Below are 15,029 nucleotides of genomic sequence, written 5' to 3' on the forward strand. Positions count from 1 at the left end.
CAGCTTCACCAGCAATCAGCACCAGCGACACGCGGGTAACAAGGGACACACGTCGCTTAGTTACCCACTGTGTACCTTAGTTACCAGCGCGCTGGTGCAGGGAGCTGCTAACCAAGGTATACATCGGGTTTCTAAGCGGCGCGCGGCACTTAGAAACCTGATGTGTACCTTAGGCCCCCGTCACACATAGCGATCTCGCTAGCGAGATCGCTGCTGAGTCACAAGTTTTGTGACGCAACAGCGATCTCACCAGCGAGATCGCTGTGTGTGACACCAGCGACCGGCCCCCCTGCCGGGAATCGCTGATCATCCTGGAATGGCCAGGACATTTTTTTGATTGCTGGTCTCCCGCTGGCCAGCACGCATCGCTGCGTGTGACAGGCAGGAGACCAGCGATCAGCGAGCTGACGCTGGTAACCAAGGTACCCATTGGGTTTCTAAATGCCGCGCGCCGCTTAGAAACCCAATGTGTACCTTGGTCACCAGCGCTCTGATAACTAAGGTACACAGTGGGTAACTAAGCGACGTGCGTCGTTTGTTACCTGCATGTCGCTGGTGCTGATCGCTGGTGAAGCTGCCTGTTTGGCAGCTCACCAGCGATCATGTAGCGACACACCAGCGATCCTAACAAGGTGATATCGTTGTCGGGATCGCTGGTGCGTCGCTATTTGTGACAGGGCCCTTAGTTACCAGCGCCAGCTCGCTGGTCTCCCGCCTGCCACACACAGCGATGCGTGCTGTCCAGTGGGAGACCAGCAATCAAAAAAATGTCCTGGCCATTCCAGGACGATCAGCGATACCCGGCAGGGGGGCCGGTCATTGGTCAGTGTCACATACAGCGATTTCGCTAGCCTTACATCCTTGCATATCACACACTGAGAAAACTAAACTATGGTGGGAGGTGATCTTTTGCTGCACGCTTACTGTGACAAGCAAAAAGGCAACAACGTTTTGAAATTTTGACTTTGAGGCTCCATATCTCACCGTCCACTACTGTTTCCAACGTGAGACTACCATCATTTTTTAGGCAATCATCTTGGCTGTCTCATACATAAATCATGGACATGTGAACAGACCCGTGGAACTCTTCTGTGAATTATGGCCTTCTGAATGAGGTCTTTCTAATTCTTAGAATAATTATATCCAAGCAGCGCTAATACCCACCTGATATTATAAAGCGGCTGTGTTTGATGCACTATAACATTGCATTTCGGACACCGATTATTGTAATAGAAGTGCTGCACAATACAGCTTTTACAAACTGGGACAAAAAACAAAAAGAAACGTCACCACAGAGTCCGATTTCAGCAAATGTAAAATACTTTTATATTACATTTTATATTTTGCCCAATTTAAAGGGTTTCATTTTAATACATAGCGATATGTAAGCGTCCACTAATCTCATCTCTGTCTTGTATAGAGTACATGGACGCTATGTGCTTCAGGGACGACCCTTCCCCTTCATCAGGTAAGTATACAGAGTGTATGGACCACCCATTTAAAGGGGTTGTCCACTACTGGAAAATTCCTGTTTATTTGATTTAGGAGCCAATTAAAAAAAAAAAGTATACAGTATATTCGCCTGCTGCAGCTGTACCGTTTCGGCACGGCTCTTCCTGGAGGCGATGTAACTTGTTGTGTCACTTGTCAGCTGCAACCTTTAGGTTATGTGCACACGCTGCGGATTCCAGTGCGGATTTGGCTGCGCGGATTTTGTAAAATCTGCAGGTAAATCTGCAGGTCAAAAGACCTGCGGTTTTGCCTGCGGATTGCTCTGCGGTTTTTCATCTCCTCAATGGAGGAGATGGCAAACCGCAGTGGAATCCGCAGAAAGCACCGTCTGCACTGCGGTTTTGGATTCCCATAGGGAATAATGGTACTGTACACCGCAGCAAAAACTGCTGCGGACCCGCTGCGGCCAAAACCGCTGCGGAACCGCAGCAGAATCCGCAGCGCGTGCACACACCTTTACTTTTCCTTCCGGCCTAATGGAATAGCGATAAGTTACAGCTGACGAGCGGCCACTCATGACAAGTGACACAACAAGTCACATCACCACCAGGAACAGCAGTGCCGACCGTGCCAAAACAGCGCCACCGCGGCAAGCGAGTATACACTGTTATTATTTTAATTGGGCTCCTGATAAGCTGGGCTTGTACATTAGTGGGCAACCCTTTTAAATAGGTGGCCCATGTACTCTGTATATTTACCTGATGAGGGGGAAGGGTCCTCCCTGAAACGCATAGTGTATGAGACAGAGATGAGTAGCGGACGCCATAGCACTACGTAGGAATTGGCAGCACAGTACTTACATGTATGCAGGCATTCGGTTATGGTCGTGGCATCGATGAAGTAACCCTGGCATATTGAGCACAGGATGTATGGATTCAGGTCAGCGAGGCGAATCATATGCTGTGGGAACAGAATAAGGAGACGGTAATGACAACTGGGGGGAATTTTGCCTACATGGATCCATCTTACTGAGTGATACTGGATTATGCCTGTTCTGGTTACTCTAAGAATTAAAATTCCCCCCAAAATAAAAAAAAAAACTACAATCTTTTAACTATTATTCTCTATTGGTAAATAATAAACAATGGGTGCCAACATGGCTGACACTTTTGTGATGGGCACCGGCAAACTACTCTGGTATGGATGGGGGTCACAGTGGACACCGTCTAATATCAGGGTGCATGAGAGCAGCCCATTTGTCACCAGTAAAGATATCATGCACTGGTCTGTCCTAATGGGTGAGCTCTATCCCATACACAGTGCCAAGTTTTGTGGTGTTTATCAAGGGGCAGTTGCTCACAGGACTATTGGGGGGTGTTCTCTGCATTATTGACCTGTAGGCCACACCCCATTGTAAAAAAATATAAAATTAGCACAAACTTAAAAGACCCATATGACTCAGGGGAGCATTGGGAATACAATAAGAGCTGACCATGCGCACATGACCACTGCAGACAATCACTGCTAACAACACCGCTGAGGCCAGTGATTGGCTGAAGCATGACAAAGCCCATAGAGCTCCTTCGCTATAAGGCCGGGGTCACACTAACCGATGCAAAATACGGTCAGTATTTTACATGCGTAATACGGATGACAGACCCCTAAATAGTGCTCCATATGTCATCCGTAAGCAAGGTGTGGTCGCGTATTTTGCGCATGTCAGCATCCGTATGCAATCCGTATGGCATCCGTATGGCGAGATTTTCTCGCAGGCTTGCAAAATGGACATATAATGGAGCCCTATGACAGGGTTTCTAACAGAAACCAAAGAATAGATATAGACACATAGACTGCATATATACTGTATATATATATATATATATATATATATATGCATTCTATGTGTTTATATCTATTCATTCATTTCTTTATTAAACCTGTCAGTGTGAGTTTACTGTATAGCGCACTGAATTGCCGGCTTTTGTAACAGACACCTGGTGCGTATTTCTCGCAAGTCACATGTGTGGTCCGTGTGTAATCCGTATTTTTTGCGCACCCATAGACTTGCATTGGCGTACAGCATGCTGCGATTGGCACGGAGCGTAGAATACGGATGAGAAATATACGGCTGGTGCGAGGGACCCCATAGAGAATCATTGGTCCGTGTCTAATGCGTGCTTTTAGCGCCTCTCACTCGGCCGTATTCCTCGCCAGTGTGACCCCGGCCTAACAGTGAGTGCAGCCCCCCTTGTAACGGACCCTGTTCTGTTGTCATTTTTATCATTCTGCTACTACAAGGAGAAGTGAAACAAAAATCTCAGAGAAATTTCAGCATGACACAAACAAATCACAGGGGGTTGCGATCTGCAATGGCAGCGCGGACAGAGCTGCACCCAACCATGGTGGGCTAAAGGCTGCACGACTCTGAAATATATAGTGGAGGGTAGAGAGGGGGCTCCATGGCCTGGCTCTATCCAAGGGAAAATGACAGCAAGTCTGTTTCTTTTGAAGGACCCTTTCTGTACCATTAGAACCGGGACCCTCCCATTATTCCTTCCAGTACACTTAGGACCGGGATCTTCCCATGAATCCTTCCTGTACCATTAGGACCGGCACCTTCCCATAAATCCTTCCTGTACAGTTAGGACCGGGACTATCCCATTATTCCTTCCTGTACAGTTAGGACCAGGATCTTCCCATTAATCCTTCCTGTACCTTTTTTTTCATTTTTTTCATTTTCACTGCGTTTATCCCTTTTCCCTCTCTGCTGGATCGTTTTTCCTTTTTTTTCTTTTATGTCTCGGTGTCTCTGACCTTCTTGTCAGGGGGTTTTTCTCTTTGTTATTTATGTTATAAGATGGAGGATACAATTTGTTTTGTTTCAGAATGTTCTACAGAGGTCCTTGGGCTTCAGCAGCATGTTTTCTTTATGCGGTATTTTGTTTATTTGTATGGAATTTTATACAGTTTTTTAACCCTTTTTTCGCTGTATAGAGGGTATTTGTTTATGCAGGGTATTTTTGTACAGAAGGTATTTTTTGGCTAGGAATTTTTGTATGACTATTACACCTTTATATTGTTATTTCATGCATTATTTGTATTTTTTGCATTTTTTATAATTTTTTATAATTTTCTTTTCTGTTTATTTAGAATTAACCCTTGATAAAGGCCAGATGGGCCGAAATGTTGGGCTTTAATACTCTGCTGTACAAGTTTATATATTGGCTGTGAATTCCCAGTGCATAAAGAGATGAAATAAAAAAGATGAAATAAATGAATATATTTCTAGAAGCAACTTCGTTTTTGATATTGTTCTGAGTGCTAGAGGAGTTTTGACATTATTCCTTCCTGTACAGTTAGGACCTTCCCATAAATCCTTCCTGTACAGTTAGGACCGGGACCTTCCCATAAATCCTTCCTGTACAGTTAGGACCGGGACTATCCCATTATTCCTTCCAGTACAGTTAGGACCGGGATCTTCCCATTAATCCTTCCTGTACAGTTAGGACCAGGATCTTCCCATAAATCCTTCCTGTACAGTTAGGACCGGGATCTTCCCATTATTCCTTCCTGTACAGTTAGGACCGGGATCTTCCCATTAATCCTTCCTGTACAGTTAGGATCGGGACCTTCCCATAAATCCTTCCTGTACAGTTAGGCCCGGGACTATCCCATTATTCCTTCCAGTACAGTTAGGACCGGGATCTTCCCATTAATCCTTCCTGTACAGTTAGGACCGGGATCTTCCCATAAATCCTTCCTGTACAGTTAGGACCGGGACCTTCCCATTAATCCTTCCTGTACCATTAGAACTGGGACCTTCCCATTATTCCTTCCTGTACAGTTAGGACCGGGACCTTCCCATTAATCCTTCCTGTATAGTTAGGACCGGGACCTTCCCATGAATCCTTCCTGTACCATTAGGACCGGGACCTTCCCATTATTCCTTCCTGTACAGTTAGGACCGGGACCTTCCCATGAATCCTTCCTGTACCATTAGGACCGGGATCTTCCCATTAATCCTTCCTGTACAGTTAGGACCGGGACTATCCCATTATTCCTTCCTGTACAGATAGGACCGGGATCTTCCCATAAATCCTGCCTGTACAGTTAGGACCGGGATCTTCCCATAAATCCTTCCTGTACAGTTAGGACCGGGATCTTCCCATAAATCCTTCCTGTACAGTTAGGACCGGGATCTTCCCATTAATCCTTCCTGTACAGTTAGGACCGGGACTATCCCATTATTCCTTCCTGTACAGTTAGGACTGAGATCTTCCCATGAATCCTTCCTGTACCATTAGGACCAGGACCTTCCCATAAATCCTTCCTGTACAGTTAGGACCGGGAACTTCCCATGAATCCTTCCTGTACCATTAGGACCGGGGCCTTCCCATTATTCCTTCCAATACAGTTAGGACCGGGATCTTCCCATAAATCCTTCCTGTACAGTTAGGACCGGGATCTTCCCATAAATCCTTCCTGTACAGTTAGGACCGGGATCTTCCCATTAATCCTTCCTGTACAGTTAGGACCGGGACTATCCCATTATTCCTTCCTGTACAGTTAGGACTGGGATCTTCCCATGAATCCTTCCTGTACAGTTAGGACCGGGACTATCCCATTATTCCTTCCTGTACAGTTAGGACTGAGATCTTCCCATGAATCCTTCCTGTACCATTAGGACCAGGACCTTCCCATAAATCCTTCCTGTACAGTTAGGACCGGGAACTTCCCATGAATCCTTCCTGTACCATTAGGACCGGGGCCTTCCCATTATTCCTTCCAATACAGTTAGGACCGGGATCTTCCCATAAATCCTTCCTGTACAGTTAGGAATGGGATCTTCCCATAAATCCTTCCTGTACAGTTAGGACCGGGATCTTCCCATTAATCCTTCCTGTACAGTTAGGACCGGGACTATCCCATTATTCCTTCCTGTACAGTTAGGACTGGGATCTTCCCATGAATCCTTCCTGTACCACTAGGATCGGGACCTTCCCATTAATCCTTCCTGTACAGTTAGGACCAGGACTATCCCATTAATCCATCCTGTACAGTTAGGACCGGAATCTTCCCATTATTCCTTCCTGTACAGTTAGGACCGGGATCTTCCCATTATTCCTTCCTGTACAGTTAGGACAGGGACTATCCCATTATTCCTTCCTGTACAGTTAGGACCGGGATCTTCCCATTAATCCTTCCGGTACAGTTAGGACCGGGATCTTCCCATAAATCCTTCCTGTACAGTTAGGACTGGGATCTTCCCATAAATCCTTCCTGTACAGTTAGGACCAGGATCTTCCCATTATTCCTTCCTGTACCATTAGAACCGGGACCCTCCCATTATTCCTTCCTGTACAGTTAGGACCGGGACCTTCCCATTAATCCTTCCTGTACAGTTAGGACCGGGATCTTCCAATAAATCCTACCTGTACAGTTAGGACCGGGATCTTCCCATAAATCCTTCCTGTACAGTTAGGACCGGGACTATCCCATTATTCCTTCCTGTACAGTTAGGACCATGATTTTCCCATGAATACTTCCTGTACCATTAGGACCAGGACCTTCCCATAAATCCTTCCTGTACAGTTAGGACCGGGACCTTCCCATTACAGGAAGGATTACAGTTAGGACCGGGATCTTCCCATTAATCCTTCCTGTACAGTTAGGACCGGGATCTTCCCATAAATCCTTCCTGTACAGTTAGGACCGGGATCTTCCCATAAATCCTTCCTGTACAGTTAGGATCGGGACCTTCCTATTAATCCTTCCTGTACCATTAGAACCGGGACCCTCCCATTATTTCTTCCTGTACAGTTAGGACCGGGATCTTCCCATTAATCCTTCCTGTATAGTTAGGACCGGGACCTTCCCATGAATACTTCCTGTACCATTAGGACCAGGACCTTCCCATAAATCCTTCCTGTACAGTTAGGACCGGGACCTTCCCATTAATCCTTCCTGTACAGTTAGGACCGGGATCTTCCCATTATTCCTTCCTGTACAGTTAGGACTGGGATCTTCCCATGAATACTTCCTGTACCATTAGGACCAGGACCTTCCCATAAATCCTTCCTGTACAGTTAGGACCGGGACCTTCCCATTAATCCTTCCTGTACAGTTAGGACCGGGATCTTCCCATAAATCCTTCCTGTACAGTTAGGATCGGGATCTTCCCATGAATCCTTCCTGTACCATTAGGACCGGGACTACCCCATGAAGCCTTCCTGTACCATTAGGACCGGGACTACCCCATGAATCCTTCCTGTACCATTAGGACCGGGACTACCCCATGAATCCTTCCTGTACAGTTAGGACCGGGACCTTCCCATTATTCCTTCCTGTACAGTTAGGACCGGGACTATCCCATTATTCCTTCCTGTACAGTTAGGACCGGTACTATCCCATTAATCCTCCCTGTACAGTTAGGACCGGAATCTTCCCATTATTCCTTCCTGTAGTTAGGACCGGGATTTTCCCATTATTCCTTCCTGTACAGTTAGGACCGGGATCTTCCCATTATTCCTTCCTGTAGAGTTAGGACCGGGATCTTCCCATTATCCTTCCTGTACAGTTAGGACCGGGATCTTCCCATAAATCCTTCCTGTACAGTTAGGATCGGGACCTTCCTATTAATCCTTCCTGTACCATTAGAACCGGGACCCTCCCATTATTTCTTCCTGTACAGTTAGGACCGGGACCTTCCCATTAATCCTTCCTGTATAGTTAGGACCGGGATCTTCCCATTATTCCTTCCTGTACAGTTAGGACTGGGATCTTCCCATGAATACTTCCTGTACCATTAGGACCAGGACCTTCCCATAAATCCTTCCTGTACAGTTAGGACCGGGACCTTCCCATTAATCCTTCCTGTACAGTTAGGACCGGGATCTTCCCATAAATCCTTCCTGTACAGTTAGGACCGGGATCTTCCCATAAATCCTTCCTGTACAGTTAGGATCGGGATCTTCCCATGAATCCTTCCTGTACCATTAGGACCGGGACTACCCCATGAATCCTTCCTGTACCATTAGGACCGGGACTACCCCATGAATCCTTCCTGTACCATTAGGACCGGGACTACCCCATGAATCCTTCCTGTACACTTAGGACCGGGACCTTCCCATTATTCCTTCCTGTACAGTTAGGACCGGGACTATCCCATTATTCCTTCCTGTACAGTTAGGACCGGTACTATCCCATTAATCCTTCCTGTACAGTTAGGACCGGAATCTTCCCATTATTCCTTCCTGTAGTTAGGACCGGGATTTTCCCATTATTCCTTCCTGTACAGTTAGGACCGGGATCTTCCCATTATTCCTTCCTGTAGAGTTAGGACTGGGATCTTCCCATTATCCTTCTTGTACAGTTAGGATCGGGATCTTCCCATTATTCCTTCCTGTACAGTTAGGACCGGGACTATCCCATTATTCCTTCCTGTACAGTTAGGACCGGGACTATCCCATTATTCCTTCCTGTACAGTTAGGACCGGTACTATCCCATTAATCCTTCCTGTACAGTTAGGACCGGAATCTTCCCATTATTCCTTCCTGTAGTTAGGACCGGGATTTTCCCATTATTCCTTCCTGTACAGTTAGGACCGGGATCTTCCCATTATTCCTTCCTGTAGAGTTAGGACCGGGATCTTCCCATTATCCTTCCTGTACAGTTAGGATCGGGATCTTCCCATTATTCCTTCCTGTACAGTTAGGACCGGGACCTTCCCATTATTCCTTCCTCTACAGTTAGGACCGGGACTATCCCATTATTCCTTCCTGTACAGTTAGGACCGGTACTATCCCATTAATCCTTCCTGTACAGTTAGGACCGGAATCTTCCCATTATTCCTTCCTGTAGTTAGGACCGGGATTTTCCCATTATTCCTTCCTGTACAGTTAGGACCGGGATCTTCCCATTATTCCTTCCTGTAGAGTTAGGACCGGGATCTTCCCATAAATCCTTCCTGTACAGTTAGGACCGGGATCTTCCCATAAATCCTTCCTGTACAGTTAGGATCGGGACCTTCCTATTAATCCTTCCTGTACCATTAGAACCGGGACCCTCCCATTATTTCTTCCTGTACAGTTAGGACCGCGACCTTCCCATTAATCCTTCCTGTATAGTTAGGACCGGGACCTTCCCATGAATACTTCCTGTACCATTAGGACCAGGACCTTCCCATAAATCCTTCCTGTACAGTTAGGACCGGGACCTTCCCATTAATCCTTCCTGTACAGTTAGGACCGGGATCTTCCCATTATTCCTTCCTGTACAGTTAGGACTGGGATCTTCCCATGAATACTTCCTGTACCATTAGGACCAGGACCTTCCCATAAATCCTTCCTGTACAGTTAGGACCGGGACCTTCCCATTAATCCTTCCTGTACAGTTAGGACCGGGATCTTCCCATTAATCCTTTCTGTACAGTTAGGACCGGGATCTTCCCATAAATCCTTCCTGTACAGTTAGGACCGGGATCTTCCCATAAATCCTTCCTGTACAGTTAGGATCGGGATCTTCCCACGAATCCTTCCTGTACCATTAGGACCGGGACTACCCCATGAATCCTTCCTGTACCATTAGGACCGGGACTACCCCATGAATCCTTCCTGTACAGTTAGGACCGGGACCTTCCCATTATTCCTTCCTGTACAGTTAGGACCGGGACTATCCCATTATTCCTTCCTGTAGTTAGGACCGGTACTATCCCATTAATCCTTCCTGTACAGTTAGGACCGGAATCTTCCCATTATTCCTTCCTGTAGTTAGGACCGGGATCTTCCCATTATTCCTTCCTGTAGAGTTAGGACCGGGATCTTCCCATAAATCCTTCCTGTACAGTTAGGAGCGGGATCTTCCCATAAATCCTTCCTGTACAGTTAGGATCGGGACCTTCCTATTAATCCTTCCTGTACCATTAGAACCGGGACCCTCCCATTATTTCTTCCTGTACAGTTAGGACCGGGACCTTCCCATTAATCCTTCCTGTATAGTTAGGACCGGGACCTTCCCATGAATACTTCCTGTACCATTAGGACCAGGACCTTCCCATAAATCCTTCCTGTACAGTTAGGACCGGGACCTTCCCATTAATCCTTCCTGTACAGTTAGGACCGGGATCTTCCCATTATTCCTTCCTGTACAGTTAGGACTGGGATCTTCCCATGAATACTTCCTGTACCATTAGGACCGGGACCTTCCCATTAATCCTTCCTGTATAGTTAGGACCGGGATCTTCCCATTAATCCTTTCTGTACAGTTAGGACCGGGATCTTCCCATAAATCCTTCCTGTACAGTTAGGACCGGGATCTTCCCATAAATCCTTCCTGTACAGTTAGGATCGGGATCTTCCCATGAATCCTTCCTGTACCATTAGGACCGGGACTACCCCATGAATCCTTCCTGTACCATTAGGACCGGGACTACCCCATGAATCCTTCCTGTACAGTTAGGACCGGGACCTTCCCATTATTCCTTCCTGTACAGTTAGGACCGGGACTATCCCATTATTCCTTCCTGTACAGTTAGGACCGGTACTATCCCATTAATCCTTCCTGTACAGTTAGGACCGGAATCTTCCCATTATTCCTTCCTGTAGTTAGGACCGGGATTTTCCCATTATTCCTTCCTGTACAGTTAGGACCGGGATCTTCCCATTATCCTTCCTGTACAGTTAGGATCGGGATCTTCCCATTATTCCTTCCTGTAGTTAGGATCGGGATCTTCCCATGAATCCTTCCTGTACCATTAGGACCGGGACTACCCTATTATTCCTTCCTGTACAGTTAGGACCGGGACTATCCCATTATTCCTTCCTGTACAGTTAGGACCGGGATCTTCCCATTATTCCTTCCTGTACAGTTAGGACCGGGACTATCCCATTATTCCTTCCTGTACCATTAGGACCGGGACTACCCCATTAATCCTTCCTGTACAGTTAGGACCGGGACTATCCCATTATTCCTTCCTGTACAGTTAGGACCGGGATCTTCCCATTATTCCTTCCTGTACAGTTAGGACCGGGACTATCCCATTATTCCTTCCTGTACCATTAGGACCGGGACTACCCCATGAATCCTTCCTGTACAGTTAGGACCGGGACTATCCCATTAATCCCCCCTCTGCATAAACCTCACATTTCTCCTTCTTGCTGTGACACAATACGTTATCAGAGCGCACACTATCGTACATCATGTCTGCACCGACATGTTCTCAGATATCACGCCTGCCCGCCACATGACGTGATACATTGCAGCGGTCTGATTACGTCATCAGATCGTAGTACTGTCACATGACCAGAGGAACACCATGCAGCGCAACAGGCGCGTCACGTCCCGCACCGCAGGTCACGTGGGCCCGGTCTCACCTCGCGCAGCGCTTCCTCGCTCCCGCTGCGCCCATCTTGATCCCCAGACGAGCAGCTAGTGATATCGGCGGCTGTACGGCTCAGAGCCGCCCTCGTGCTCTCCTCCTGCTCACACTTCACCGAGTTCACGAACTCCAGCTCCATTCCTCCCCTGCAGCAGCTACACAAACAGCGCGGTACTTTCTTTTCGACACTGATCTGCGCAGGTGCGTGCGCCAGGCATGCTGGGAGCTGTAGTTTTTACTGCTACTTACTGCCATTGTAGTTTTGTGTCAAAACTATAGAACCATCGTGTGTCAGGATGAGCGTGGACTGCAGTGACGCTGTGTCACTGGCACCTGAAGGGTTACAGGGATCATCCGTGTGTAGTTCTCATATAGGGAGTTTACAGGTCCTGGACTGTGGACGCACCCAATTATGTGCAGGATGTAGATTACCGCCCCTCCTGCTCAGACACCAATTTGCAAGAAACATGAAAAAATTGTCAGGGTCCTGCTAAGGGTATGTGCACACACTGCAGATTCTGCTGCGTTGTACAGTACCTTTATTTCCTATGAAAAAAAACCCTGCAGTGCACATGCTGTGGATTTTTCCGTGGGTTACAATCCCGCAGCATGTCAGTTCATGTGCGGGTTCCGCTGCGGTTTCACACCTTATCATTATGAAGTGTGAAACTGCAGGGCAAAACCGCAAATTTACCTGCGGATTTTCCAACGAAATCTGCACAACCAAAAAACTACGTGTTAGGCGTCAGGTTTCTGCGTCTGCTCTGCAGGAATCCAGAGCCTCACATTCTGTGGTCTCCTGCTGTCTTTCTACTGCTGAGGAGATTACTTTGCAGCAGACCGCTCCAGAGACTAAGTCCCTCTGTGCTCCTACTGGGCATGCTCACGAGGCGATCTCCCATTGGAGATCGGGAGTCATATGCCCAGGTCCTGTTCCAGATCTCATTGGTCCATCTCGGAGATCTGGAAGGTCCCGCACGGCTATAAAAAGTGCGCATGGCCGTTCCGCCATGCGCTAGTATAGACTATACTTGCTATGTGTGAATGGTGACGGATGTATTATGAAACCCCTTCCCTCTGATATTACGCATGTGGATAGGGAATTAGTTTTGCAGTTAGCGCCAGTCAGTGGCAAGCCTTAAGCCGCTGTGCTCACCGCTACGCTAGCGTCCGTCATCGCGCTTGCTTTCGGCTTTGTCGTCGAGCGGCAGTGTCCTGCGCCGCGCTGCAGTTGCAGTCCTCCTTGGCGTCCACTGAAGCGACGCCGCACACACGGTAGGTCTAGAGGGATGCAGCTTCTCTGTCTTGGGTCCTGCTCCTGTGACCAGATACCGTGTGTGCAGCTACCTGAAGCCTGTGTCACTAACAGGTTCAGCGTTTTGTATGTTTTTTGTTGCGGCACCTCTGTGTGTGAACAGAGGCCGCTCTGCGCACTCTTTAACCCGTGTGCATCTTACCGCCATATTGCTTGTCTGCCACCACTTAGCAGCAGTTATACTACCTACTGCGCGGTGGGCCCCGAGTGGCGAACACACTTTATTATTATATTATTTAGTGCGTTCCGCCGTTCCTAACATTATACTAGCGCCAGGGTCTGGCTAGTAATGGCAGATCAGCAGCAACTCCTTCAGTGCATTCGCCAGCTAGGGGGCCCGTTGGCTACTCTTGAGAGTGTCATCGCAGCGGCGAAGTCTTCGGAGGCTGCTGTACAGGCGATCGCCGAGGCGGTTTTCCGTATGTCCACGTCCTCCCACGCGCCGACAGTTACCCGCCTCCCGTTGCCCGATAAATTTTCTGGCGATGGCGCCTCCTGTAGGGTTTTCGTCAGCCATTGCTCTATCCAGCTGGAGTTACTGGCTGCACGATTCCCTACAGAACGGGCCAAGGTGGGGTTTGTTTCCCTTCTATCGGGCAAGGCGTTGGCGTGGGCTACGCCATTATGGGAGCGTGGTGACCCAGAGGTTCGGACCGCTGCTCACTTTCTAATAGCTATTAAGCAGGTCTTCCTAGGACCGCGGGTCACACACGACACCTCTCTGCAGCTACTTGGTTTGACTCATGGATCCCTCTCGGTTAGTCAGTATGCCGTTCGTTTCCGGACACTGGCTTCCGAGCTGGAGTGGTCTGACAAAGCCCTCATCCCTGTGTTCTGGAGAGGTTTGGTGGAGCATGTTAAGGATGCTGTCTCTACCAGAGAGGTTCCTGCAAGTTTGGAAGAGCTGATTGCTATTTCCACCCGCATTGATCTCTGTCTTTCGGAGCGCGGCCTGGAGCGTGCTCAATCCAAACGGAAGGTTACCTCGGCTCCCAACTTTTTTGAGCCTCTGGAATCACCCCAGCCAGAGACTTCACTCCCAGAGCCCATGGAGGTGTCTCGCGCCGTTCTCGAGGCGCGTCCGCCACAAAACTCCATCTGCGGTTGTCATTGTCAACACTCTGTCCCCTAGGATAACGGGGTCCCGCAATGGCCAAACTCTGTGCCGCCGGGCAAGACCTTTGTCCCCCCTCACCTTCGGCCGAAGGGTCTCGCGTGGGCGTACGCGTCCAGGGCGGGTGGTCACTGTGGCTACATGCAGACCACAAAACTCCTGGCAGGGTCGTATTGGTGGCCGCACAAGGCTTGGGACATTAAAAAATATATTCGGGCATGCGCCTCATGTGCTCGGGATAGCCTCCTTAAACAGAGAGTGGAAATGTCCGCCGATACACTGTGGCGTTCCACTTCAACCTATGCTCCGGGTGGTTTGTCGTTGAGCGGCAGTGTCCTACGCCGCGCTGCAGTTGCAGCCCTCCTTGGCGTCCACAGAAGCGACGCCGCACACACGGTAGGTCTAGAGGGACGCAGCTCCTCTGTCTTGGGTCCTGCTCCTGTTACCTTATACCGTGTGTGCAGCTACCTGAAGCCTGTGTCACTAACAGGTTCAGCGTTTTGTATGTTTTTTGTTGCGGCACCTCTGTGTGTGATCAGAGGCTGCTCTGCGCACTCCTAGTGAAGTTTAACCCATGTGCATCATACCGCCATATTGTCTGCCACCACTTAGCAGCAGTTATATCACCTACTGCACGGTGGACCCCGAGCGGCGAACGCACTTTATTATTTTATTTAGTGCGTTCCGCCGTTCCTAACACTATGTGTGCACTTACCCTTAATGTGTGACTGAGCAGCTATATCCCCTTAACGACCGCCGATACGCCTTTTAA

At 48.3% G+C, this 15,029-nt stretch overlaps 1 protein-coding gene across 3 annotated transcripts in view; it reads right to left on the bottom strand.

Moving 5' to 3' along the window:
• The window catches only part of PCGF6 (polycomb group ring finger 6), a 52,029-nt gene extending 39,400 nt beyond the window's left edge, over positions 1-12,629 (bottom strand). The window contains exons 1-3 of one of the 3 annotated variants that reach the window (XM_073546563.1): positions 12,523-12,629; positions 2,313-2,412; positions 1,165-1,261 (exon numbers count right to left, since the gene is read on the bottom strand). In XM_073546563.1, coding sequence (XP_073402664.1) covers positions 1,165-1,261; positions 2,313-2,409 — 194 coding nt within the window. In that variant the 5' untranslated portion in view covers positions 2,410-2,412; positions 12,523-12,629. Of the gene's footprint in view, positions 1-1,164; positions 1,262-2,312; positions 2,413-11,823; positions 12,058-12,077; positions 12,213-12,522 lie in introns of those variants that run through there. The other 2 variants (XM_073546562.1, XM_073546561.1) reach the window with 2 other exon arrangements.
• Between the last annotated feature and the right edge of the window lie 2,400 nt (positions 12,630-15,029).

The sequence above is a fragment of the Dendrobates tinctorius genome, unplaced genomic scaffold (assembly GCF_039654945.1).
Source record: "Dendrobates tinctorius isolate UK_male_01 unplaced genomic scaffold, ASM3965494v1 ptg000149l, whole genome shotgun sequence".
Taxonomy (NCBI): Eukaryota; Metazoa; Chordata; class Amphibia; order Anura; family Dendrobatidae; genus Dendrobates; species Dendrobates tinctorius.